The sequence below is a fragment of the Fringilla coelebs genome, assembly GCF_963513975.1.
Source record: "Fringilla coelebs genome assembly, chromosome: 10".
NCBI classification, from domain to species: domain Eukaryota; kingdom Metazoa; phylum Chordata; class Aves; order Passeriformes; family Fringillidae; genus Fringilla; species Fringilla coelebs.
This window is the reverse complement of record NC_140036.1, coordinates 8204407-8228099: the sequence shown is the minus strand read 5'-3', so window position 1 is coordinate 8228099 and position 23693 is coordinate 8204407. Positions and strand designations below refer to the sequence as shown.

Here is a 23693-nt window from a genome sequence, read left to right as displayed (position 1 = left end):
GTTGTCTGGGTCTTCCAGGCATTAAAAAAGGAGAGAAAAACATTTTCTAAAGGAAAATGTGTCTACAGAGCTGTAAAAGTGAGGAAGGTGGCTGGTGCAGAATCTACAGTTCACTTTTAGGTTAGATTTTGGTTAGAAGTTGACTTGGTATAAATTCTGTAATATCTCTTTTATCCCCACTCTCAGTTCAATTCAAAAGAAAATAAGTTCTCAAATAACTTCTAAGTCTTCACAGTCTCATGCATATCTGGGTTGTCTAAAGCAAGCTAATGTACCAGAGCAGTAAGATGGAGTTGATTCAATTTTTTAAAAAAAAGTATGAGCCTGGATTTTTAGCTGTCTAAACCTAGGAAAATAGCTGCCAAATTATCCTGGAAAAAACTGCACCTCTGAGTTCAAGTTTTGATTAGGACTTCTGTTTAGTATCAAAGAAACACATGCTGTGAAAAGTTTAATACTGCAGGCAGAATTTTCTGCTGCTCTTTCACCACTTGACACCTATGAATTGCTGGGAAAATATGCCTCTTTTAAATCAGTCTGAGTTGTAAGTGTTACCAAGCCAGTATGTGGTTGGGTGACAAGCAAGATGTTGAAGCATGTGGTCTAACAAAGGAAGAGAAATGAGTGGTGACTTGTGGTCTGACCAAGGATACAGGTGAATTTGGTTTCTTTGGTAAAACTCTTATTATGGTTTGACCTTTGAAACTCAGCCTGAGGCATTCAGACTGTGCAAACTGAAATAAGCAATACAAAACACCTCTCTGACTTTTTAAGACAATCACACCTATTGCAGCATGTCTGTATTATTGGATGTCTGTCTTGAAAGGCTCAGACTTTTTACCTGCTAAATGTTTTTGCAGAAGACTTCACGCTACATTTCTCATAAGTGTTTATTATGACTGTGGGAGAAAATCAGATGTGTGGATGAATTTGTCTGGAAGGCAAACTCAGTTGTGCATGACTCTTTTCTTAACATGTTTACTAAGTGAAATGCTTGCAAAACAGCTCCATAGATAGACTTGGGCCAGGTAAGACCAAATCAAGCCCCAGGAATCATTTGCACACAAACATAACAAAGATAACTTGCTTCACAAGTGTTGTTAGCAAGACGAATGGGATCTCGGAGATGATGTTTTGGTCTATGTTAGCTTCAGTGGAAAAATACGATAAAACGAAAAAGACCTTGTTCATGTTTTTCTAAATCAATGACCCACAGCTAGAAGAAAAGCAGAACTCTCATTAACATAACAGCTGTCTTAATGTGGCTTTAACCCTGTGACTTTTTGCATTCCTCATGGCTTCCTTGGTTCCCTCGAGACGCATCCTGTCTCACACCACTCGTATGATCTACAGCCTCACGAATTCCCCAGTACCTCTGACATGGATATTTTACCTAACCCAGCATGGAATAGAGTTCCCAGTCAATCAATGATTAAAATACCAGAACAAAACCTTTCTGGATTAAAGATGAGCTGGGGTTGAAGTAACCAGCCTGTGGGCAGTTTCCTAGTGCACTCCATCTGTCTGGTACACTTGAAGGCTGGCAGAATGATTTAGCAGTGGATTAAGGGATACAGGATTTGCCTTATCAGCATTCAGCACCTCTCTATAGCTCCTTAAAATAGCCACGTATTATGGGCATGAAATAAAAGACGACCTGTGAAAAGAAAATAACCCTAAGAGACTTGAGGCTGAGAGGGCTGGATAGCCATACTGAAGTAGCATTCAAGCTTTCTTAGTCACACTTCTTTTTTGGTAACATTATGATAGAGATCAGAGATACCAAATTTTATATGGATATATACACAAAGATTTCTTTGACTGCTTCCCAATAAAGCATTATCTAAAAGGGCTGGCTCTTGCAGCCTGAACCCAACTAAACCCAGAAATTTATTTATTTCCTTTGGAGCTGTAAGGTCCAACTCTGTACAGTAGTTTTATTTTGCCTAGGCTGTTATTTAGTTGATAACAACTAGATCAACCTTGCTGTTCCCTCAGTCCCTCTGTGTAGTACTTGCATCTCATGTTTTGTTTTCTCTACTCCGCCACCCTGTGCCTCCCCTTTCCTTCTGCTCCCTGAGGCTGTCTCATTACTCTCGTGAAAGGAAGAGTCTTACACCACTGAACCATGGTTTTCCTCACTTTCCCACTGCTGAAGGGTAACCAAATGCATGCTTCTAACCAGGTTGTTTGAAGGTGGAGGAAAAAACTTGCCTCTGCTCTGGGAGCAAGAGTAGAACATGTCAGCCCCTAAGGGGAATTTTTTGAGAGCTACAAGCAACTGAAAACAGACTTTACACTGTGAATGTTATTTGTGTACCTAATCATGGGAACAGGAAAGGCTTTTGGGGAAAGAAGTGTTCCAACAAACTCCACATTGTAAGAATCACGAGATGTGTAACTGTAATCATGGCAAATATTTCAACACTGGGTGTAATAACGAGTTAAAATGCTCCCTGCAGTTCCTCCTGCAGCACCTTTCCACTCAAGGACCGTTGAGTTTTTTTCCCCATTGCTTGACCCTAGATGTGATATAAGCCAGGAAAACCTCTTCTGCTGCCTCTTCCAAAGGCACTTGTTCTTCTCTGCACATTAGATGCAGAAGGAAAAGGAGAGTTCTTTGGTCTTTTGAGTTTATCACATAAAATTTGGAAAGATAAGCACAGCTCTAAAGGAGGACCTTTCCTTTAAAAACAAAAAAAATAGTGATACTCTGGGAATATGAAGTTAAAGATTTGCATGTTTTGAGTAAAAATTGCAACCCTGCAGTACTTTACCTGTCCAGTTTAAAACCTTTTAAAAACCATCATTGTGTTGCATTGCCAGCCCTTAAGGTCTGTGGCCTGTTTTTACTGACAATCTGAAGGCAAGTCTGAAAAGTAAATTTATCTCCAGTTTAGATCAAAGGATCTTTCTGAGCCTCAGAGCTGTGGAGTTATGGTTTCTGTAACAAATGGTGCACCAGGAATGAAGTGGGTAGTATCTTTTCTGGCCGCCTTTGATTCCCACAGCAGGCTTGTTTTTAGACCTGGACGAACTGGGCAAGCTTTGGCAGCAGCTTGGGCCTGTTTCAGATCCATGGTGGGGAGTGTTTACGTCAATCTTTTGGCAGAGGATTTTGAAATAAGGTTCAGGTTTGTCCTGTGGCTGGCCAGGAACCTGCCTTGGCCAACAGGGGTTGGCCATGCAGGCAAATCTTTTGGGGCTGTGTGTTGATGGCAGGCTTCCCAAATTGCCAGAAATGTGGGGCATGAGACTTGTGTATTGGACCGTGTTAAGGAGTGCCCCAGCTGTATGGATCCTTGGGGCAGGAGGCCCTGCTGTGAGAAGCAGCTGGCATATGGCCCTCCTGTTTAATTCCAAAATGCAATAGGAAAAATTTGTTTGGATTCTTTTTCATCCATGAATAATGGTGAAAAAGAAGGGCAAGTCAAGGAAGAATTCTGAATCATGACTATTTCCCACCCTGAAGAGTTTCTTCTCAGCCAAATCCCTGTTTTAAACTGATTTGCTTGAAGACATTAAAAAAAAAAAAGTTGTTTATCAACAGAGCATGTCTAAAAATTTAGGCACATCTCTCCAGGCTACTAGCATGGAATTGAATGTTCCCATGTCAAACTTGTAATCAGCTTGTTAGCTATTGTAAAAACCTTATTGTAACCTCAACAAATAAGTCCCAAGAGCTCGGATGTTTTGAGTAGCTAGAAGAAAAGTTATTAAAAAATGTATTTTAAGTGTTGTGCTTGGATATTATTTTCTTTGCTTTACTGTGGTAAAGGGAAGGAAAGAGTTTGGAGAGGAGTAAGGGGAAAGGTGAGAGAAGTTATGACTGTTGAGCTAGTAGTAAAGGTTAAAGGCTCTGAAGTCCAATTTGTCAGCTTTAGTAGTATTTTCTCAGTAGAAAATAGTGAAAAGCGCTCTGTGAGAAGTCACTGGGGAGGGAGAATCTGTGCCAAAGAAAAGTCTTAATTTGCTTTCAGCTCTTCTGAAATGGTTTGAGCATATACTGAACTGCCCAGTCCTATGGGAAGATGGGGCAAAGGAATGCAGGATGGATTCAAGAACACTCAAGACTCACTTTCATCAGACCTTTAGTTATTCCTGATGTGGTTTTATGGAGAATTTCTGATGCCTTTTCTTGAGACTGAATCTCTTGCATCATAAAAAGGCTAAAGAAAGAAAATGCTGTGTGCATCCTTGCAGTAGATAACCCTGTAATTGCAGGTCCCCCCCTCCCCTGTAAAGGGGAAATTCTTATGAGTAAATTAACCAACTGCATTCATATGTGGGCCCACGAGAACATTTTAAATATAGAGGAAAAGAGGGATGTGATTTTGATTGTCTCTTTCTGGTCCCTGCTGCCTAAGGGCTCTAATTAATGTCACTTTAACTTATAAATACACAGATAAATTTGCTTATTACTCAATAATTTTCAGAACTATTCAGCTGCAGATTTTTAGAATTATTTTTGTAGGACCGAGTCAAAGTTTTCTCAAAGAAACCTAAGAGATGGGAGTATATTGGGTCACACTGGGAGGTGGTTGGGTGTCCATACTCCCTTTGGCACAGGCTAGTGACTTTTTGGTCTGTGTTGTTTTTTTTTTTTGTTTCATTTTGTGCGTGGTGCATTGGGTTTCATTTTGACTTTCTTTGCTGTTGGATTTTTTTTGTGTGGCTTTTTTTTTTGGTTTGTTTGTTTTGTTTTTTTATTTTGGGGTTTTGTTTGGTATACTTTTCCCTTTTATTCCCACCTCCCTCCCTCCCCCTGAAATGTTTTCAAAGAACTCTGGTTTCTAGCACACTGATAACTGCTAGTACCCTGAACAGCATCACTTCCCCTGCCCATAAAGAGCAGGCTTCAGCAGGCAGAGATCCCTTAGCATTGTGACATTCCCTCTGGTGGCCATGGCAGGCTGTTCTCAGCAGGCTTTGGGATGCTGTGAGGGAACATGGTGTGCATCTGTATGCAGTGGACCTTATCCCTGTGAGGCTGGGGGTGTGCAGATGTCACAGTCAAGCTGATTTTTCAACTAGTTGTGCTAGAAAGCAATTCTGTTTTTACTCTTTCTTCATCCTGTGGCTGCTTCCTGGCAGTGCTCTCCCTGCAGCTCATAGTACTGATACCTTGGCGAGCCAGGATGGAAACTCACCCTACTGAAAAAAAAAAAAAAAGGAAAAAAAAGAAAAAAAAAGAAAAAAAAGGAAAAAAAGAAAAAAAGAAAAAAAAAAAAAGAAAAGAGAGAGGATAAGAAACTTATCTCCTGTTCATGCCCTTGAAGGGCTGCTGAAGTAAGTGAGGTCTGGCATCTGTAGGGACTGCAGGAGCAAACCCTGAAGGTGTCTGTAGCAGTCACACTGCCATGTTTTGCAAAGATAGCAGAGTCAGCTTTGCCTGGGCTGGTGGAGCTCAGCTTTGTTTGCAGTTTCCTTCTTCAGCCTCCCCTCTTCCCAAGGCACCCCTGCTGCTTCTGGCACAGCCCACATTCTTTCCCTGGTGGAACATCCGCCGGTTCTGGCTTCCAGGATGGTCAGACTTTGTTTTGAACATATGAATTTTGTGGGAAGGGAGAGGTGGGGAATAGTAGGGTGGGGGAAGCAGTTACCATGAAAAATATCATGAGGAAAAACCAAACCAACTCCTCCCTCCCCCCATCTAGAATTCATCTAAAATTAGAAGTGCCATTAACAATACATCAGTCTCTCGACTTTTGTGTTTCTGGCACTCCTGCTTGCAATGGTCAGGACTTTCTATAACAAAATATCCACGGGTTTTTTGCAACATTCACATCTTGAATGTTTTTCCCTGTTGAATCAGAGATCTTTTTGCCTTAAAAGCACATAGAGCACTCTGTGTTTATGATCAGACTGTCGAAATGTCAAGGCTAATTACACTAGTGTGTTCCCAAGTGAATAAATGCATCTTCTAAAGAATATCCTGTTGAGATCAACAAAATAAGATATTGGCATGATCACTTGCAAACTGCTTTAAGAAAAAATGATAATAAGAGGCAGGATCCAAATATCAGGAAATAGAGATGGAAGAAACCTATTAGTTCACCTTATCCACCTACATTGGTGCAAAATACAGTTTTTATGTTCTGTGGCAGAGTGATTTCTTTTTTGGTCAGTCCAGTCCCAGCTGTTTGGAAAACTGGAGCCTCCAGTACTTAAAGCGCTACTTTCCACCTGTTTTGTTCTATATTTCATCCTCTTCAGTTCTATTTTTGAGCTATAAATGTTGGCCAGACATTGGGATTCAAGTTTGTTTCCAAATCATCTGGATCATTTACATTCCATCTTTGAAAGTGACACAGGAACCAAGGAGTCCCAGCCTCACTATGGTGAGTGTGACTTGGCTTCTGTGCAGACATAGTTTCTGAATGCTTGGGTCCCTCAGCCAAGATGTGTTTCCTCTGTCCATTTCTAGATAGTTTAGAGTTTGATTTCTGTTGTGCCCACTGCAGGGTGGCACTTTCTCACGGGATGACACTTGGGATCTCCTCCAGGGGCTGCTTTGTACTGGAAGCATCCCTGCAGCCAGGTGACGATTGTGCCTCTCGCAAGGAGGTTGTGGGAGAAAGGAGCATCTTGTGGGGACCTGCTAGATTTGAAAAGGCCACTCATGAGATGAGAATTTTGTCATGTTGGTGGAAGTTGAAATCTGTTGCACATAAGGGGACATTGCATTTAAATCATATTGGAAATGTATAAACAAAAGAAAATATTCCCCCAGGTTTTTACAATATGTTTCTAAGCAGACACACTGGCTTGTGGTGACTGGATTTATTTTTAAGTCTTGGCTTGAGATTAGCAAAGTTTTTCAAGATTTCTTTAGTGGGAGTATTTTACACGGATTTTTCATGATACATGAGGATTTAAGAAATGAAAAAAATTCTGGACTCTTGAAATAGATCAAGGCAACTGACTGTAGTCTAAGGGAAATATTATGATTAAAAACCTCAATTATTTCAGTTAAAATAACATATTCAGAATATGTTCTGAATTCAGCATTCATAATTCTGTTCAAGCTTCTGAATAAAAGCATAGGATCTGACTAATTTTAATAAGCATTACATAAAATGTAAATAAAATACTTAGGTTTCAGTCATTTAGTTTTTAGTAACCTTTTCTTGGTTTTTTGGCTTTTTAATTTTTGTTTTCTTATGTGCCTCTACCATTCTGTAGTGCTGAACTTGTGTGGTATTAGCAGCAGTAAGGCTTCCTCTGCAGTTTTGAACTTGTTCAAGGGGTTTTGGAGAGTTAATTTTGGGCTAACTCTGGTGCTAGTCAGGTGCCATCTGCCTTCCTGCCACGGGGGAAAGTAAGAGGCCAGTGCCAGAGGACAGTGCCAGTGCCATGTGACACGAGTGCCCATCGAGTAGCACTCATTTGGCACATCCCAATCACACAGGGCTGAGGTGGCAGTACACAGCCTTGTTTGTGTGCAGCCCAGCCAGGTTTCTGCACCCCTGCAGAGTCCCACTCAGTATGATGGGGCTCCAGGTGGCATCAAAGCTGTGTGCAAGGATGTCCATTGGGTGGCTACTGCAGACTTTTTGATACCATTGAGTGTGTTCCTTTCAGAGATGTCTAATACACAGCTGCAGTTGTGGAAAAAAATTCAAGTCTACAAAATGAGCCAAAAATGTGTCCATTAATAAAAAAATAAAACTTGTCATATAGGTAAATCACTTACTACTGAATTAAAGTTTGACTAATTTTAATAAAGATCTGGAGTTAGAAGGCAAATGCTTATTTGTAGAGAAAATGAAATCTTGTTACCTCACTTTCCTGAGTGAAATTCATTCACGTAACCTAGCCTAGTTCGTGTTCCCAAAGCACTTGGAGATCATGAGATAACCCTCTTGACCTGAAGAAGAGAGAATGTCAAGGCAAAAAGCCAGAGTTAATGACCTGGGTCAGCTAATTACAACAAGGGTTTGCTGTTCCCTGGTCACTCTTTGACCTCCATTATCCTTTCTAAGTGTTCTTTGGATCTTTAGCAAGGTCTCTTTCTTGCTCTAGGCTGATTCTAGACCCATCCTCAGCCACTGCTCATTGCACTTTGCATCTCCACCCCAGTGCCTTGTCCCTGCCAGCTGCTTTCAGAAATGGTTCATGTGGAGACAGAGGGGGTTAGTATATACAGCAAAACAACAAGAGAGGGATTTGTGACATAGAACAGCAGCTCTACCTGTCCCACTGTCCTAGATCTTAAACTGGAGTGGGTGTGTATAATTGAGGAGTAGATGTTGCATCCAGAGGAGGAGGCAGCTGTGTGAACTGAGCATCTCGTTCTGAAAAGAGGATGCAGTCAGAACAAACTACATGGTGACAGATGGCCTATGGCAGAAACCAGATGGCCCAGTGAGTCCCACCACTCCTGTCATGAAACAGCAAGCAGAGGAGAAGCCCAGAGTGTAGCCCAAAATGTTGTCACTCTCTAGTGTGAAGGCCACTCATGGTTTATAAATGGTGTTACACTTAGAATCCCAGTCTGTGATGCCTGATTCATAAGTCAGCAAGGGCTGCTTGCTCAAGGGTTACAGATCTGAGTCCCATCTTCTACAAACACATCTCTATGTGGCTCATCAGCTAACGTGCCTCAGTGCTGCCTTACAGGCTGTGCAGATCTACTTTATCAGGTATTAACACTCAGCTGGGGTCTTTTCTCATGAATTGTATCTGTAGATGAGCACCACAGCTGCTTCAGGGTGTGGGATTATGAGCAACTGGCTGCTTGTTTACAAATGTATGCAGTCTCTGTTACCTGAACCAACCATTCTTTCCCTCAGTGCTCCACCATGGAGCTCAGAGCTGTAATCAGGAGCCTGCTCTGACCCTGCAACAGGGCAATATGCCTGCACCCTGCTCCAGGCACCCCTGCACTGACTCCTTGCCCTTCCAATTTTTGATGTGTGGAATTGTTAGAATATCAAAATTAACAATTAATGTGTTTTGCAACTCCTATTTTGTCTGCATTTGTGATGTCTTGCCTCTTCATATCTTGGATGTAGTAAGAACTATCCAAGACTTGGAAAGCTTAAAACACAAACTGAGAATGATGTGAAGAAAAGCAGATTTATAGCTAAAATACCCCACAAATCCAAACCCCATCTGGTTGGTGTACTGTCCTGGGAATGGATTTCAAAGTGGTTCTGAAATGCTAATCTAGTACTGAAGTTCTGACCTACTGTTTTGTACATATGTGAACACATGAAAAAAATCCCTCCTTGCTGGAAGGGATTTGTGTATTTTGTACATGGGGCTTGTATTTTTCTAATTAAAAGCTTGAAGTTCTGTTGGTCATTAGGGCAATATATTATCCCAATATATAAGTACATGCACCTTCTAACAGTGCATTATGTGATGCCACTAACTTGTCAGCAAGCTAAAGACAATACAGTACAGATGAAATAGCTTTGGCTGGCACTTAGATTAAATGGAGAGGTTTCCCCTTTGTCATTAAATCTGGCACAGTAGTGATAGTGATTAAAACCACTAAAGCTTGAAAGAGCTTTTTTCTCAGGAGAGGCTGAATTTGAGAGGAAACTAGGGATCAGAATTCCTGTGTTGAATCTCTTGGACCACGGAAATGTGTGCCAAGGGTAACTTTCTTGTCTAGGAGTACTGAGTTCAGTGTGCATCTTCTGCATCTCTCATCTCAGACACTGAGCATGTTTGAAATGCAATGCCATTCTTTCTGATACATCTGTACTAAATGTGCAAAAAATCAAATGTTCATGTTTAAAACATTTGCAGGTCTGGTTTAGCAATCGTCGTGCCAGATGGAGGAAACAGGCAGGAGCCAACCAACTGATGGCTTTCAACCATCTGATCCCTGGAGGGTTCCCACCCAGTGCCATGCCAACTTTGCCAACGTACCAGCTCTCTGAGCCCTCCTACCAACCCACCTCCATACCCCAAGGTACAGTAGCCCACAGGTACTTGGTTAAAATAGTGCTATTGAGGGGGTTTCCTGTGCTCATCCACTGCAGAAATATTTTCTTTTCTAATGAGTTGGCTAATTAGGGTCTGACTCAGGGAGGACCCTGCAAGCCTGTTTATTTTAAGCACATAAGAACTGAGATTTGTTTTGCTGCAAGAAAGGGGTGGTTCTGTGGGAAGGATGCTCTCCAGAGAAATAATCACCTTCTGCCCAGCAGGCATGCAGCTTTGGTAAAGTGATGGACACTCATCCTTGTTCTGCCACTGCATTGGCCTCCTTTGCTGGAAGTGTCTGGTGTGATGTAGAAAGAGACAGGTGCACTCCATCTTTGTTATGACTGTCATTGATGGAGCATTGGAACTTCTGTAAATACTCTGAATATTTGTCTGAGGGTGGAAAAAACAGCTACTCAGACCACCTAGTTTCACATCAGTCAGTAACCAGTCTCAGTCTCAATTTTTCTTTATGTCATCAGAAATTCTGTGGCCTTGGATGGATTTGAGTGGGAGGGAACAGACTCTCAGTCTATCCTTTGCTAGATTTTAATATTAAATAAAAACCTTATGAATGAGATTTTATAAAATTAGTTATGTCCTCTTATTGCTTCTTCCTTGAGATTTGGATGCTAACTCTCAGTGGAGGTTCTAATTGAGGTAATTTTTCAAAGCCCAGGGGTTCTCCCATCCATTGCTTGACTTGATACAAACCATGGTGGGATTTCTGAGCTGTGAGCAGGAGGAGAGAACTGGTCCTAGAAGTAAATAAATATTTTCCTTAATTTTTATATATAGGCATATTAAAAAAAATTGCTGACAGTATGTGCTCACTAAGGGTTGTCTGAAAACTGCATGCCTGTTGTTATGATATTTATAGTCTGTTTAAGAGTTTTTTTGTAAGCTCACAGGCTGGTTAAATATCTAGCAAAATTATAGATTTACTTTTCTACTTAATCAGTATTTAGATGCAGGGTCTGATGCAGTTCTCTTAAGCTGAGCTTCACATAATGAACTTATTATGCCAGAAGTAAAAGAGGAAAACACATCAACATGTTTCTTCTGCTTCCAGCCGTGTCTGATCCAAGCAGTACCGTCCACAGACCTCAGCCTCTCCCTCCAAGCACTGTACACCAAAGCAGCCTCCCCTCGAACCCCGAGAGCAGCTCTGCCTATTGCCTGCCCAGCACCAGGCATGGATTTTCCAGCTATACAGACAGCTTTGTGCCTCCATCCGGGCCCTCCAATCCCATGAACCCTGCCATTGGCAATGGCCTCTCACCTCAGGTCAGTCCTGTGTTTTCAGACAGAGGATTTGCTGTATAGCAGAACCAAAGAGTCTATTCCCCCAGGCCACAGTATAATGAATTGCCAAATTTAAACCATAATGTATTCTTTATATAAGCCACATGATTTCAGTTTGCTAGTTTCCTTTTTTTTTTTTTAAATTTTTTTTCCTCCTACTGGCTGAATAAAGAGTCATAGCTTATATTTAATTTCAACTGATTTATAATGGAATCATGCAGACTTCATGTTTGCATCCAGTTGTCAAGCATTTGTAATGTACTGCTCTTCTCCTGAAGATCCGTGGCTAGGTACAGAAAACAGAGCTTGTATTTTTTTTCTGTGAATAAAATATCTCATTAAAATAACATCATCAAGATTTTACCAAGTGATCCAGGAAAATTATGGGCAAGTTGTATGAGAGAAGTTCCAAGGACTGAGAAATGTGTATTGAGATGAGCTGTAATCAAGTTATAAATACATAAATGAGAAGTATTGCTGCTGTTTGGCAATATATAAATGCATGAATACCATAATTGTTTTTCTAATTTGCGTGAGCTCTTTTAAGGAAATCAGGTTAATGAATTGCCTTGATAATTGAGTGTCAAAAGATTGGTTAAATTTTCCTACAGACGGCATCCGTCTGAAGCTGACATTATTAGTTAAGGCTTGAATAGATGGTAGTTTATTTTATTAGCAAGAGCTTTGCCCAGGTGCTTGGAAAGAGATGTCCACTAAATTCTGAGGAGTCAAAAGAAGATGCAATCTATAATTACAATCAGGAATCTCTTCAGGGCTGAAAGTGAGAGTTTTAACAGCTTTATCTGCTTTCTACCCTTTTTTCCTCTCAGTGGTTAGAAAAACAGAGAGAAGCTCAGAATGACACAAATGAAAAGTGAAAAGACAATTATACTCAATTACACACTAATCACTGACTATCACCACTGCCTAAGCAGGGAGAGGGCATTCTAATAGGCAGAAAATGAGATTTTAATGGCACAAAGGGTGGCCAAAATAACGACTCGTATATCTTTGCCTCCTTCGTTTTCTTCAACTTGTGGTTTGCATCTCGGGAGTGCAGTTCCTGGTTCCTGTGCAACGGTGATAACTCTGTGCAGCTGAAAAGTTCAAAGGCTCTGGAGTTGAAAAGAATGAATAACAAAGGCAATGAAATAAACATTTTTGCCCAAAGGCAAAAGTTCATAAACCCTTTTTTGTAACGGTAAATGTAATTAAGATTCACAGATTCCTATAGCATGGAGTGTGGTACAAAACTTCATGGCTTGAAACCTCAGGAAAAAAATACCAACAGAAAAACAAACGGATGTACTTTCAACAAGACTTGAATAGATTTTGTTTGAAAGAATTCTGATTTCTAAATGCAAAAATGCAAACTTCAAAAAAATCCATGACATTATATTAGTTGTTTCTTTTTTTTTTTTTTTTTAATGGCTAGTTTCATAGTGTGCAAGGCTTCCACATTTTTGACATAATTATCTATCTGGTTTTCCATGTTAACCCATAAAAAGTAGTTGTTAGCGTCAGTTTAAATGTGTGTTGGTTCTGGCTGTGGAAAATGTGATCTCTTTTTTTTTCCCCTTTCACAAAGCTTTTATTGTCTGTGACACAGGAGTGGAGCACAACAACAGTAAAGAAATCTTGTGATGGCTGGGTAAAATGGGACAAAAATGTGAGACCAGGTCTCCTCTTGCCAAGTCTGGTTGATTTGAGGTTTGATGTACTCAAAAGGAGATTCTGTGCTTTTTTACACCTAGCCCTGTCTTTACCCTAGGAGACTTCTGTTGTTTTATTGTTTGTTTATTTGTTTTCCTTAGACTTCTGAAACCTTTTTCTAACCCAGTGCTTAGCACCTCTGGCTGTGTCCAGCAGCTCTACCAACAGGTACAGCTAGGTTTAGGGGGATGCTGATCCCTTTAAAGTTGACATCATGCTTTCATTGCTCGGTGCATAGAGGAGATTACTTATATCCATTTAGATCTGAACAACTTCTTGGCAACTAAATGATTACCTTCAACAGATGTTAAAAATCTTCCCATCAAATAAAAAACCCAGACCTGAATTCATGTGGCATTGCCAACAACTCCTCTATATCAGTTTTGGTGCCTAAACAATGAGTTAGAGACATACATAAAATGTAGAGATATATAAAGTGACACATTCAGATTTTGTGTTTATATATAATAAACAGTAATACAGCCTCAAACATGTAAATTGTGCACAACAAATTGTGAGACTGTAGCAAACCAGTGAAACTCTTGATGCCCAAAGGAGCCTCAGCAGCTGGTCACAGTGTTGGTGTGTGAAATGTCCCTTAGTTGTGGGGTGTGTCACCGTGCATCCCCTCTCCATCCTTCCTCAGGGCCCTTCCTGAGGTGCTGAAAGAGAGGCTGAGGTAAGGTGAAGTTGAAAGCCAGCTCTGCGTTTGGGGTTTCATGAAAAAGGGAAACAGGAGTTTTCCTGCTGAGTGGCCATGCTGCACTGCCCTGCCTGTGTGCATGGAATTTAGATGAGAAAGAAAGAGGGTCTATTTACTAGCCAGTGCATTTTTGACCACAATAAATCTGGGTGTGTGAGCAATTAACATAATGTTTCCACCCATCCATGTGTCTCTTGCTGGCAAGTGTTCCTGACTAACTGAGTCTTGAGCCGAATTTGTGGTGACTGTAGCAGGGAGGGGGAAGGGGGGCTTTGTCTGAAGCCCAGATAATATTTTGTCATTAAAAAACTCCATCCTTAGAACATACAGAACAAAATCTAATACTAAAATACACAGGATCATATTCTCAGCAGACTTAAACCTCTCTCTCCTCTTTGTCATTGATTTATTACAAATGGGGGTCTGACACAAAGACACCAGTGAAGCTTTATTTTTTATGTAGAATGGTTCCATTCTAACTTCTTTCTTGAATATGATGGACAAATATGGTGTTTAAGGCAAACACAGGTGAAGGTAAAAGACAAGCAGAGACACCTAGGGTGATGTTATTTTATTTTTATCGTTTTAGCCTTGAATTTTGGCATGAGAGGGGACCGTATTTCTCAGTTCTAGGAAGAAGAATGTTCCATTACATACCTGTCTTGCAAGATGGGTGTTGAAAAGTTGTTGATCTTGTTTAAAAATATAAGAGAACAGAAAGAGTTCCACCTTGTTTAATACTTTTTAACATCAAGACAAGATCTGCAGCTTTCCTTCAGATGAATGATTATTCTCCTTGCTCATCTGGTTTATTCATTACTACCTGGATGTGGTGAGAGAAGCTCTGTCTTGCAGGCATGCAGCGGGTTGACTTTTGCTGGAAAAAGTCAGGGATTAATGTCTTGGGGAGATGGCAGCCTGGAGTGTTTGTATTTCATGAAAAAGCAACTAAACTGCAAGCATGCCATCTCAGCCAGGGCTCTTTAAATATAATGTCAGAAAAGAGATTATTAGTGTGTAATATATGTAAATTGCATATTTTTATGTTTTCTATGCCTGTTATGCAGCTTCTTGCCTGTCATGCATACATTTATAGGAATATTGTATTTCCTTTTCAAATTAGGTTTTAGTTGCTCAGTGAATTTTCTTTTAACAAATGTTTTTTTAACTCAGAATTATGAGGGGATAGCATATCTAGATGTTAATGTATGTACACAGGACTTAGGCATGCTTTTGGATTGGCATGGCACTTTATGATTAGTGGCCATCACTGGCTTTTTGCTGTGAACCAGAGCAGTGACTGCAGAAACACTTGTCTCCCACCTGCAGGTGTATGGTTTTGGTGAAGGGCAGATTGTTTTAAAGACAGGATATCAGTATTTTGAACTGCTTCATTTAAGATAAGGAAAAAGGCTTTTCCGGCAAACATTGGCATCCCCTGACCCCCTCATGTGCTTTTTATTAGTGTCAGAGCAGCAGAGTTTGCCCTACACCAGGTCAGGCAGTTTGCTGGTTTGGAGAGTGCTGCTCTGGCTGCTGTGGATCCACGTGGAGCAGCAATACTCTGCTGGGATTGCTGCTTTGTGAGTTTGTGTGCTTCTTGTATTTAACCTGTAGGATATTTAACCTGTAGGATAATCCAGGCTTAAACAGCACTTCAGTTTTAAGATTTTACTGGGAGAAGAACAAACATGTGTAACCTGTCTCCTGCTAGGCATAATTGTTTTTCCTCCTTGCCCTCTAGAAAACTTCTCAGATCTACTGTTTCCTCTTCCTTGCCTTCTTCCCCCATAATTGAATCAAACTCGTAGCTTTAAAGGCTGCAGTTTTAAAATGGGAAGTGGATTGAATATTGAATTGGCTTTGTAGGAGATCATAACAGTCTTTAACAAAGTTTGCAGTTTCATGCCATTACCTGGAGCTCAGGAATAATCTTGATAAGAAAATCCCAAACTTTTCCTTGAACAGTAGTAAAGAGGCAAGCTTTTTCAAAGTTTCTTTCTTCTACTGTCAAAACATTTCACTGCCTGAGTTTAAGGGTTACCCTGTAACTCCTCCTGATGAGATGGATCTCAGGCAATGGGCTTCTCTTGAGTCTTTGAGAGCACTTGGTTTTCATTAACCTGACGTATGGAACCGATGGCAGCTGTCGAATCAGTTAGATATGTTCATATTGTCTTGTTAACTCTGTTCTTAGGGGAGGCACAGGAACCAGGGCTAAAAATTTTCATTCCTCGTTAAGAGGGACAAGAGCAGTGAAAAAAAGCAGCTATTAATTCATTATACTTTTCCCCATACCTTCTGTTGGATTACCTTGAGCTGGTTGCCCACAGAAACATTTCATTTGGGTTCAAGTCCCACAGCAATGAGAAGCTCATGATCTTTGGCACAATGCACTTGGCTTTGAGAGCTCTTTGCTTAATGACCCAAGAACATGTGACAGGGCATGGATTCCTTAGTGAGTAAGAAAGTTAATTCACATGATATAATCTTCATGAACACCAGTTTTTGTTCTTTTTTCCTTTTTAAATTTAAAACCAGAAGTTCAGACAATGGGGTTAATTATTTTTTGTTTCTCTGAGTAAAATAGATGAGATTCAATAGTTTTGTAATTGTTACTGTGTAAAAATAACAGTAAGTATTTATTTTGTAAATATACTCATATTTTATATAAAATGTTCTATATTTTATAGAAATATACATTTGTAGATAACATATTTACTAAATACATGAATATAGCAGAAAAAATAAACAGGTGACTGTTTAAACTGTATCTTTTTGAATGTCCACCTTAACTTTTCTCTTTTGGTTTGTTTTGCTTTCAGCCATAGCAAATCCATACATCCCAATTGTTGAGGGAAGGTGTGTGAGAGCTGAGCTAGTGACAGCTGGGCTGGTGTTCATAATAGCCAGAATCCTTCTTTTGTGTTTGGGGCTGAATAGAAGGTTGGAGGAGGAGAGTTCACAGGCAAAGAGCAACCTAATACCAAATTTAGGCTGGTTATGAATTCTTTTGAGTAATATTGCCACAGTTGAGCATTTAAAGTCATGAGACTCCAGTCTCTAGGGCTGCCTGAAAAAGCTGGGAGATGTTTAATTGCATAGATATATATTCATAAATTTTGTGTTCATCTTTGAGCTTTGTTTTACCTTTTCAGTCATCTTTGGTTGCTTTTCATATCAGGGGCTCAAGAATTAGCTGATCTTAGCATTATTTTGGTGATGTTACCAAGTTCTGGGAGTCTGTGATTTAGCACTTTAAAAAAGACATGAGTTTTGTGACAGACTGTAATAATGTTTTGAAAATTGGCAATTTTCTGTAGGTAAAAATGTATTTGAGGAAAGAATCAAGTTATCCTCTTAATTATCCTAAATGAGCACCAGTGCACCTTCTCTAATTCCAGTGTAGGTACCAGTGATACCTGGTGGTGTGAAATCAGTATCAGGTCTCATTGATATGAGTATGCAGAGGGTCAGACCATCAATGTCCAAAGTCAGAACATTGGCTCTTATTTTCACTAACCAAGGATGTGGTTGCCAGGTCTTGCCATTTGGCAAAAAATTGATTTCTGTCAGGTTTCTTGTATTCAAAAGAAATATTCATATATATAAAATGTATTGGCAGCGTGCTTCTAGGATCCTATAGTTATAGATTCATATAGCTAATTAACCTTAATTAATCCTCCAAAATCTCTCATTATAGTCAGTGATAACAATCCTTTTTGTGTTCTTTCTTGTGCAATATTTTGTTTTTTGAGAGATTTCTCTACAGTGAAGAGAGCTAACAGCAGGTAATACCATTCATCTTGGAAGGAGTTTAAAATTTTCAGTGTTAGTGATGAATGAGGGTATCTGACCCACATCTGTTTTACATTAGAATGGAACATTGCCCTGACATCGTTAGGAGCATTTGTCAAGATTCCCTGGACAGAGCTTCTGTAAATTACATGCTGCAAATGTGTCAGGGTCAGATAAGAGGATATCATTAACTGTGCTAAAGTTTACTCATGGTTCTGTCAGTTCAACTTAATATGTTAACTGCCAACCATTTTCCTTGAGCTGTTTCATTAAATCTTTCATTCACAGGAGGGGAAAAATAGTATCACTGTGCCCAAAAAAATATTGCACATGTTCTTTTCTCATAAATCATATTAATTGCAGGCATGGTCACAAAGCATATTAAACACAAGCATGCGTAAATGAATTAAAACATATGAGAATTTTATTGTGCCTATGGAGGGCCCTACATTGTCAAATATTAACCATGCTAACAGCCAGTATGTTTCACTTCAATAAAATAAGCTTTTTTTATTTTTATTTTTGTAGTTTAAAAGCCTTTATTTTGGTGATAATAGAAGTATTTTCCAGCAGCTGATAATGGACCAGACATTGTGTTCATGCCTTTAAGGCTTTCATCCCTCGAGTTCCATTTCACAAGGGTACCCTCAGCTGGTGATTCTGTGCTGACTCCACCAGCAAGGAGTTTGTCCTAATGAATGTTTTGGGTTGCTTCAGATGTGTTCTCTAAAAACTTCTCTGCAGACTTTGGTTGTAGCAGTCCACTGTGTTCTGTTTTCTCATTCCTAATTTCACCTTTGTTTTCTAATAGAGTGATTTCATCAATTATATATTGTATTTTATTGTATAAGCACAAAGACTGTGCCTGTGTGTGCTTTGTAAAAGGTGAGAACAAAATATATGTATCTAAAAAACTTAATTTTTTTTTTTTTTGCATTTATGGGAGTTCTGCTCTAAAACAATAGAATAGTTATTGTATCAGTTTAATGCAGTGTTAGCTCAGCCCTTGGATCCTGGGTCAGTGAGGCTGATAATTACTAATTTAGCTTTCCCAAAGTGATTTAAAAGGAAGCACATATTTTCCAGTAATTTGGATGGTATAGAGATTGAATAACTTTATTTTCTACCTTAACTATTATAAAGCAATCCTACCTGTTTACTTAGAACTATACTGCTTCACACCCACAGAAGATCTGAGCTGCAAAATCCAGAGCCTTGTGCGTCCTGTGCAGCTAAGCTGAGGGTGCTGAGCATCTTGCAGACATGGCCCGTTAATGGATTTCTAATTGATTAGGTGAAAGTTAGCCATGCCCTTCCTGTAACTCCTTGTATGGGTGAGAAGGTCATGGCACATACCGCAGCAAAGACTCCTGCCCTGAGGCTACTTCCCTTGGAGCTTTCAAAACAGACATGACCAAAAATCGAATTATTTAGATACTAATCAACTGCAGGATGATTCTGAAGGCCTCTGAGGAAGATATTTCTGGGAAGTGGGTTACTGTTCAGACTTCAGTTTTCTCCAGCTCAGAGACAGAGAGCTCAGTCACTTCTGCTCCAGAATATTTACTAGGTGCACGTCCACTTAATTAAATTATGCCTAATTATTTTCTAATTAAAAAAACAGTTAAAGTAAGTCTCACTAAATGATAATTTTCCTTTGTCAAAGACAAGAAATCTCAACCCATATAGAGTTGCTACTGATGTTTGAGCGGCATTTGAGATTCTGTCTGGACCCAGGTTTAAATTCCAAGACAAATCTCCAATTTTAAAATAGCTTCCAATCTGAAAGTTTTTAGCTCACTCTTTTTGCTGGCAAAGTCCAAATAATTTCTTTTGGGTTTTATTCTATTGAAAACATTAAATTAAAACAAACCTCTAGTTGAAATCTGCAGTTGGTAAAATAGTTATTTACCCAAATTAGCAATTGGTTCTGAAAGTGCTGGCAGACAGTGATGTGAGAGCCCTGAGGCAGAGAGGAGCTCCCCTGGGACATGAGCCCAGCCCAGCCCCTTCTCTCACTCTTGAACTTGGAACAAACCGTGGGGAAGTCCTGCAAATATCGGTGTCACACTGGCCCTGCGGGGCGGTGCAAAGGGCTGTGCACCTGAGAGTTCTGATAAACCCCTGCGCACTTCACACTGCGGTCAAAACCATCATACTCCTGCCAACAGAAATGCTTCCCAAAGCAGTAATTTTCAATGTAAGTGTTTAAGTTATCCCTTTATTTATTTATTTATTTATTTAAGTTCTTTCTCTTCTTTTAACTCTACTAGTGTTAATTTCAAAGGACAAGCATTAATGTAACCTGAACGACCATAGGTTCTAATGCTGTGTCCTGCTGGTGCACATCAGGTCATTAAGCATGCTACATTTTGGACCATATCAAATTCCAAAGTTATAAGAAAAATATTTAGAATTTCTGAAACAGAAAAGCTTGCTAAAAAAATAGAAATTTTAAAATTTTCACAACCAATTATTAGAGCAAAAACTTGAGAGTCCAGTATTTTCAAATTTTGGGGAGTTTTGGCACAAAATGATGTACAGATAACATGATTTTTCAATCTGTGGTGATTTCAGAGTTATTAACCACAATTATTGTCTTTATTATTATTTGTAATTAATTACTTATATATTTATTATTATTTATTAACAAAAATATTATTATTATCTTTTAACAGGTTTTGGGCATTGAATGTATTTGTTGAATTAAATAGAAAATATCTTATATCCTAAATCCAAATTAATCTTGTTCTTGTAAACAAAAGTTTATAAAACAACTTTAAAAAGGTGTAAGATTTCAATATCTGAATGCAATCTCTGCATATATTTTGGAATTTGTTTTTCTTGAATACTTCAGTTTGTGAAACATTCAGCAAATACCACTGGTTAAACTCATGTTTTTCAGCTCAGTGAATCAGAAGTGAACATTCCAGTGCTATATGTAGTGACTGAACCTCTTTCTCAGCATTTTTTTTTCAGTGAGATATCTTGGGTGCATTTGATGCAAACATATTTTGTGTTCTCAATGCAGGCACCTGGGTTTCTCTTTCTGAGCTACTCTGTTTCTACCTCTTGCTCTTTTCCAAATCAGACCTGTAAAAACTGGGCAGGTCTTCTTTCCTACCTAAATCACTATCCCTGCATCATATTTCATCTGTTTATTAAGAAAAAAATCCAAACCAACAAACAATAAAGCAAACAACTCAGAGCTGGAAACAAAAGCTCCCTGCAATAATAATACTTTTTAGTTTGTGATGGAAAATAAGTACAATTCCAGGAGGAGCCTCAGAACCTTAGGAAGCAGATCTGTTCTTATGAGGTTTAATTTAGTCTATAAAAAGACTCCAATTTTAAAAAACTCTTTTAGTTTATGACAAGAATTGCTGCAAAGCAAAACGATTATCAAATAGCACATCTCAGATAATTGTAATGCCTTTTTGGAGCAAGAGCAGCCTGTAAATTATCACAATATGCAGTTGTGGCAGAAGCTGTATGTCACCCCTCCGTTAGAAGCTGCAGAATGCAGAATGTTTGTCAGGCTCTGAAGTGCAATTTATTTCAGCAAAAAGTAGGCGAATCTCAGTCATACACTTATTTTCTACAGTGGTGTACCAGGAGAGGAAATGTTCACCAACTTGTAGTGGGAGAGATTTTTGAACAACAAGAACTTTTTGCTGTAGTTCTGTGCTTGAAAGTGCAGATGCTTTTGAAATTGTTTCTTGCTCTTCTACTGGAAATGATGGCCTGGGGGGCTGGGCTTTTATAGGGACAAGCATGTATTTTCCAGTAAACTCTTTTCAGCTACTGATTTCGTAACTGTCCCTGTAGAAGCAGCTTAATAAAGGAGTCACAGCTGACCTGAAGTCATTTTGGAGTGCCTGACCCTTTCTGGTGTGTCCTCTAGCTCAGATGTTGGAATCAATAACTGCTGTTACGACCAGCACGTTACTCTTGCACATTCACTCCTTTACAGCACACGGGGCATGCAGCAGTGGGGGTACAGCTGCTCTGCCCCTTTCCCAGCCCAGAACATCAGGATTCTGTGGGGTTCTTTGTTACTTCCACCAGTAGTGCTACTGGGATATGCTCCAAATTGATTTCACTGTAACGGTTGCTGATCTTGGAGAAGAAAATTGTGTGAGCTTTTCCACAGCTTTTTATGTTTCCAGATCATGCAGGACATCATGGTTAAACAGCCACTACTTGCTTTTTGTTCTCTTATAATTTTGTCCTCAAGGAATAAACATCTGCAGAACTCCCAGCTGGGGCTGGGATCAGGCACTCTAAAACCATTAAAGTTAAAAAAAATTCCTTATTTGCCCCAGCATCACTTATTGCTTGCTAGCCATCAGATATTCTTTTGGTGGATGATGCAACCAAATTGTACTTCCTCTTGGGATTAGCTACGCAAAGCACGGCTCAATATCAAGTCTACCTGGTTTAGGAAATCAAATTATAGATTTGAGAACTTCTGTGGTTCCCTAAGCAATGGAGCTCTTAATCTATTTTAACTCTTTCTATTATTCTACTTTCTAGGTAATGGGACTCCTGACTAACCACGGCGGTGTGCCTCACCAGCCCCAAACTGATTACGCCCTGTCCCCTCTAACCGGGGGCCTGGAGCCCACCACCACTGTGTCAGCCAGCTGCAGCCAGAGGTTAGAGCACATGAAGAGCTTAGACAGCCTGCCCACATCCCAGTCCTACTGCCCACCGACCTACAGCACCACGGGATACAGCATGGACCCCGTCACGGGCTACCAGTACGGCCAGTACGGCCAAAGTGAGTACGGCACAGGGCACGGGGAACGGCACCCAGCCTGAGCTAGCTGTCTGTCTGTCTGTCTGTGAGGAAGGGAGTTCTGAGCAGAGATCCCCAGGGCTCACTGCTACTTCTCCTCAAAGCCATGCGCTGGTGAGATAGCTGATTGTTCGAGCAGGATTTCTGCTGCATAATTATTTTCTTAAGTGATGTCAACAACATCTTGATGTTATTAATTGTTGAGACATGAAACCTGATTGCCATTAGGTAAAACATAAGAGTTGTCCAAAATGAAATAACCGCTGGCATTCCACTATTAGAAACACATGTTCTTAATGAGGTCAGCTCAAGAATCATTACAGTATATAATCCCAGATACATAGAGTTTTGTCAAACTTGTCCTAGGAATAAAAATATTAGTCCCTTTCCTTTGATACAACAGTATTAAATATGACATTGTCAACCTGTAGTTGGCATGGCCCCATGCTGTGAGGTTGTCACAGCATGACTTAAAAAGCTTCTTTTGCTTTTTTGCAGGTGCCTTTCATTATCTGAAGCCAGATATTGCATAAATGAACTGTCCACTTCAAGTTAAAGCTGGTCTTGTTTTCCGGTCACACTCCAAGGCTTGGATATGAGGGATCTTCTCAACACAGTGCAGCCTAAACTGGGGCAGTCCCACTGAGAGAAACAAGCTTGTTATATTCTCTCCAGTCATAGCTTTTAGTAGACTTTTGAAGGCTGGACAAAGCTATACAGAAGACAAAGGCCAAAAGCAATAATGAATAAATGTGACATGCTTCATTATGAGTGGGTATACAAAACAGAGCAGTATTTAACATCACAGCCTGGCAAACATTCCATTTTTTTTTGTTGTTGTTGTTGAAATTAATGTGCATTGATTGGGACAAATGGAACATTTTGAAACTAAACTTAGAGCAGTTGAGCTCTGTGTACTCTGACTCATCTGACATCCAGTGCTGACTTTAGTCTAACTTTGAAACAGCTCAGTTTCTGAAGCAAGGTTGGAAGAGCCTCTCACTGTACACACTGGAAATTGTCATCAAGAGGAAACGTCACAGTCCCTGGGAAGCTGGATTAGTGTGAAAGACTTCCCGAGCAACTCATTGGTTACCTTGCTGTGCTTTGTAATCATCTTGTCAATAAATGTCACTCACAGGTTTGGCTTTACCGAGAGAGGAGATCTTGTGTAACATGAAACCCAGATTTTACCTTTTTGTATGTGCTTTCCCAGCGTGTTTTACCTTTTTAAAGAAATATGGGAGACAAAAAACCCCACCAACAACGCAACTGATTTTTCATAACTGCCTAGCAATGTGCAATACTGTGTACCTCACACAAACTTTGGGATCATCCAAAGTCATAGATATAGAATCAGAACTATATTTTTGCAGGTACTTTTATTTTTGCAGTGCATAATTCCTGATGATAAAATACAGAAATGTTGCA

General features: G+C 39.8%; 1 protein-coding gene across 3 annotated transcripts in view; it reads left to right on the top strand.

Moving 5' to 3' along the window:
- Positions 1 to 22795, top strand: part of PAX3 (paired box 3) — a gene marked incomplete at both ends in the record, with an annotated part of 74023 nt that extends 51228 nt beyond the window's left edge. For all 3 annotated transcript variants that reach the window (XM_084212400.1, XM_084212401.1, XM_084212399.1), the window contains 4 exons: positions 9763 to 9928; positions 11015 to 11229; positions 21998 to 22244; positions 22761 to 22795. In XM_084212400.1, the coding sequence (XP_084068526.1) occupies positions 9763 to 9928; positions 11015 to 11229; positions 21998 to 22244; positions 22761 to 22795 (663 nt within the window). The remainder of the gene's footprint in view (positions 1 to 9762; positions 9929 to 11014; positions 11230 to 21997; positions 22245 to 22760) is intronic.
- Between the last annotated feature and the right edge of the window lie 898 nt (positions 22796 to 23693).